At 50.6% G+C, this 4,451-nt stretch overlaps 1 protein-coding gene across 1 annotated transcript; it reads right to left on the bottom strand.

Annotated features, from left to right (window-relative positions):
- Positions 1-291: 291 nt before the first annotated feature.
- Positions 292-1,461, bottom strand: LOC131291116 (uncharacterized). The gene has a single exon (XM_058320306.1). The coding sequence runs from the start codon at positions 1,459-1,461 to the stop codon at positions 292-294; it is 1,170 nt and encodes a 389-aa protein (XP_058176289.1).
- Positions 1,462-4,451: the final 2,990 nt, after the last annotated feature.

Raw genomic sequence — 4,451 nt, 5'->3', positions numbered from 1 at the left:
GTCCGGACGTTGGAAAAGAGTTCCAGCTTACCCACCTTGGTGAGAAGTATACTGAGCAGATGAGATCAAGTTACATGCCAGAGTTTAGGGAGATTTAGATATACAGATCTGCCAAAGTACACATTACGAGCTTATGTATCAAAAGTCCGAACACCTTCAGAATAGCTCTGCGCTGAGCGTTGCATATAGCAAAGGTCAAAACTACCACAAAAGGATGAATAAGTACAATAACTCGTTTATTAATTTCACCACATCCCGTTTCACTTATCGAAAACAGTCCCAACATTCCACTCAAAGCTCTGACTTGAGCATACCATAGAGATCGACGTAATTCGAGAAGCTGCGTGTGTAGGAGAACTTTCCGAAGATGTCCTGGACTTCCTTGAGGCTCTCCCTAGCCTGCCCGTCTCCGCCAGCTTCCAGATGACGCTCAAGTTTCTCCATTTCCTTGGCCAGCTTTATAAGATATAGGTCGTTGAGCTGTTGCTCCTGGTGCGCCAGCAGAGACTCCAGCACACCCTTGAACGCGACGACCCGCTGCGACGGGCTCGGGAGGGCGTTGGGGAAATGGATCACTTTATCGAGCGCTTCCTTCGACCAGGTCTTGTTTAGGGCGTCGATCAGCGTGGACGCGATGCGTGCATAGTACGTGGGATGGTCTTTCGCGAACAGCACGATCTCGGAGAAGTTCCCGGCAAGCAGGAGCGTTTGCCAACGAGCGACGGTCTTTCCTTCGAGTTGCGTGTGATCGGGGTTGTACCCTTGGTCACCGAGCTCCTTCACATCCTGGGAGAAGATAATGGCCGGGAAGCGCTCATCCTGACCGTTGCTCTTCAGCAGCCGCTCCAGCTCCGTGTACGCCTCGACGCGTTCGGTCTTGGCGGGTAGCGAGCGGACAAACTTCAGCAGCAGCGCCACCATCTTACCGCGCGAACCGTGGTACGCGTAGCTCTCCGTCAGTATCTGCTTAGGCGACGAGTCCTGGAGGATCGAGTGGTAGAGCAGTGCCTTTTCGATCCGATCCGATTCAATGTTGGTGACCAGCAGCTCGTGCTGTAGCTCCAAGCCATACTCCCACGCACTCGCTAGCGATTTGTGCTGCTCCTGCACGATTTGCTCGAGCGTGGACACCTCCGTCTGCAACGTCGCATTAAGAGAGCTAAGCGCAATGGCAATGTTGCTCACGTAGCCTGGCAGCTTGGTGGTGGTTGCGTCCAGCTGCTCCTGGCGTTCCTTGTGCGCCTGGGCGCACTTCTCCTTCAGCTCCTTGTACTGGGTTTCATGCTCCGGTACGATACCATTCGTCTGCCAGCTCTGTGCCGCTGCATAGATGTCGTCGTAGTGCTGCCCGCAAACGTTTCCCCGCGCGGAAGTCTTCTGCTCGGACGGGCCTGGAGCGGCATGCGCAACACACCAAAGCAGCGACAGTACATAAAGGCAATGGTATGTTGACTTCTCCATTGGGTAATTATCGGCTAGCCTTGTTGCAAGCGTTGTCTTTCGAAACGAGTGATGTTGCAATTTATAGTCCATCAACGCTAAAGCGACTGTGGCCGTTGTATTGACACAGATTTGTTGTTGCGATCTGCCAAGAGATATAAATGATTTGTTTGCATAGCCGTGCGAAACCGCCGGCAAGCAACCATTTGTATCCGAGACTCATTACAAGACGGCTAGATGACATCGGTAAACCTACACGATGCGTTGTTTTACTCTCAAGGCCGTACTGCAACCAGTACGGACAAGAATAACCCTCTAGTCGAACTCATTAGTTTCTCATACTGTAAGCAAGGGTAGACTGTCATTAATTATGTCAATTGCGCTTAGGAAAATATAGCCATAGTTACTCAAGTGCTGCTTGGCACTATAAAAACCACCATTTGATGAATGCACCACACTAGAGTTACCCAATCGTTTCGCAATGGGTGTCTACACTGTGTCGGGCTGGTTGATTGCGCTGATAGTTGTAACGGTGGACTGCGGTGCAAGCCAGCCTCAGGTGGAGAAATCAAAGGATACTTTTTGTATTTTGAAGGAACAAGCGTCCAGTAAGCAACCCCCCGGAGTTTGCAATCCCCTAGAACCTTGCGATGCTGCGCCGCTCCTACAGCATTACGACGATGTCCGAAAGGAATGTCTCGCCAGTGCGTCGAAACGTAGCGCACAAAATGCAGGGCTTCTCTTCCAGCTGAACTACTGGCACGGAGAGCTGCTGTTCTTTTTCGACCTGCTGAAGAAATACACGAGCGAAAACGCAAGCCTCGTTGTCGACGCAGAACGTGAAGACAAAGTGAACGTACAGGTGGAGGTTGAATTAGAGCGACAACACCTCGTGTATAGCATCGAGGCTGGCCGGCTGGAGGATGCACTGCTTGCCCATCTGAAGATGCCAACACAGATGACACCAAAAGAGATCGTCACTGTGATCGCCGGTAATCCGAAGATCGACGAGGCGGTGTTACTGAACTTCCTACACTTCGTTCGTGCCATTCCGGAGGAGGCGCAGCGATTGCAGTTCTACAAAGCATTCAAACCGGTACTGTACAAGCACGACCTGCAAAAAAACTACATGGCTCTTCTGTACAGTGTCGAGGTGTTCCCATTGGTTTCTGTCACTAACGACTACAAAGAGTTCTACACGGACGTCGTAACTCCTCTTATTGTAAAATGGAAGGAACAGATGTTCCAAAATTGGTACCTCGAGATCTTCTGGGCGGAAAAGCACTTTCCGGACTACTTTGACTTCGCGATTGCCTCGTTTACTACTTTCTCGCGCAACGAATGGACGAAGAGGCTAGATCAGAAGGAGTTGTACGCGCAAGTCAATTATCTTGATAGGTTATCGAATCGTGTCACAATGTACGAGCGGATTATTGATAACACTCTAATCCACGGTATTGGCAAAGACTCTAAAACCGATCGTGAGGCGCAGAATATGTTGCGAAGTTTTGCAAATCAGGTCGATAGGTTGGAAACCGCCCTGGTGAAGAATGGCAAAGATCAACAGCTTATGATGCGCTTGAAAGCCATTCAGGACTCCTTTGCTAGGTTGCATAAGAGGCGAGGAAGGGGGCACTGGAACTATAAGCTCTATCTTCGCAATTTCAAACTCGAAGGTAGATATAAAACATGAATCGGCTAGATTTAAAGGCGAATCAAACTATACAAAGCATCAAATAAATTTTACTCCAAATATATCGAGAAGTTCTTTTATCTTTTATTTTGTATGAAGTTTTGATTTCACATGGTTTGTGTTCTGACGGCTCTAAGGCATGGCCACATATGCATCAAGCAATGATGGTTCTATGGATAACAGCAAGAACTGAATTTGTGTCGCAGAGAACCACACCCAATCCCATCAAATTCTCAGCAAGAGACGTCCACAGACTAACCCACATCCTTTCCGGATAAACCGAAAGCCATTTCAAATTCCTAGCCCAAGCTGGTCGTCGATTGCGTGACGGGTTTTCACAGCTAAACAAATATTGACAGTTCATCATTTACTTTGCACAGCGCTTTGGAATTAATCTGCACTGAAGATTGATTCCGATACCGGTTAGGTAATGACTGGCACGGACAGCACAGCAGAGAGGGTGTGTGTATATAAAGGAATACCGAGCGAGTGCCTCCTCATTCGGTTATATCGTTCCAGGATGGCTGGTCTTGTGCGAGCGATTGTGCCCGGTTTATTGATACTCATCAGCGGACGGATATCATTCGGCACGGAGGATCCGTTTCAGGATGAAGCGAACCAGTGTGTGATTCAGGTTGGGAACGAGGTGCTGCAATCGCTCACCGACACGATGCAGACGCGGCTGGAATGTGGCGGTCTGTGGAGCGAGCTGATGGTGCACTTTCATTATACGCGCCAGAACCTTACCGACTGCCGGGCACGCGATGGTACGGTTTCCCGTCCCGAGCCTTCGTCCACCTTCTGTCAGATACTGCTGGATGACACGAAACGGCAGGTGGACCAACAGCGCCAGAAGCTCAGCGGTGAGATGGACCAGAAGCTGCAAGAGATCAGGCGGGACGTAAGGGAGCATCAGAGTGCCACCGCAACACTTCAGGCCAATCTGACGAGGTTGCGCGAGGGACGCCGGAGGTTGCACCTAGAGCTCCTGCTTACCAACATCGGTATAGGTGACAGCGGGCAGGCCCTCCGGTACTTCCAGCTCGTCACAACCGGTACCTCCGGCTCATCGGATAGACTCTACAAATCGATCGTGCAGTCGGTGTACCGCGAGGCAAAGCACCAGAACGAGCGCGTTACAAACTTGATCGAATTCATAAAACAGCTGAGCTCCACCGAGTCGAAGCTGAAGCTGTACACACTGCTCAAGGCGGAGATAATGAAGCGGGCGAAGCAACGGCAGCACTACGTCGCCGCGATGGCAGGACTCGACGCGCGTGACCTACTCCAAGGTCAGAGCGATAACGCCAAGCGCCAG

This window comes from Anopheles ziemanni, chromosome X (genome assembly GCF_943734765.1).
Source record: "Anopheles ziemanni chromosome X, idAnoZiCoDA_A2_x.2, whole genome shotgun sequence".
Lineage (NCBI taxonomy): Eukaryota > Metazoa > Arthropoda > Insecta > Diptera > Culicidae > Anopheles > Anopheles ziemanni.
The sequence above is the reverse complement of the archived record's forward strand: the minus strand, read 5'-3'. Positions and strand labels throughout refer to the sequence as shown.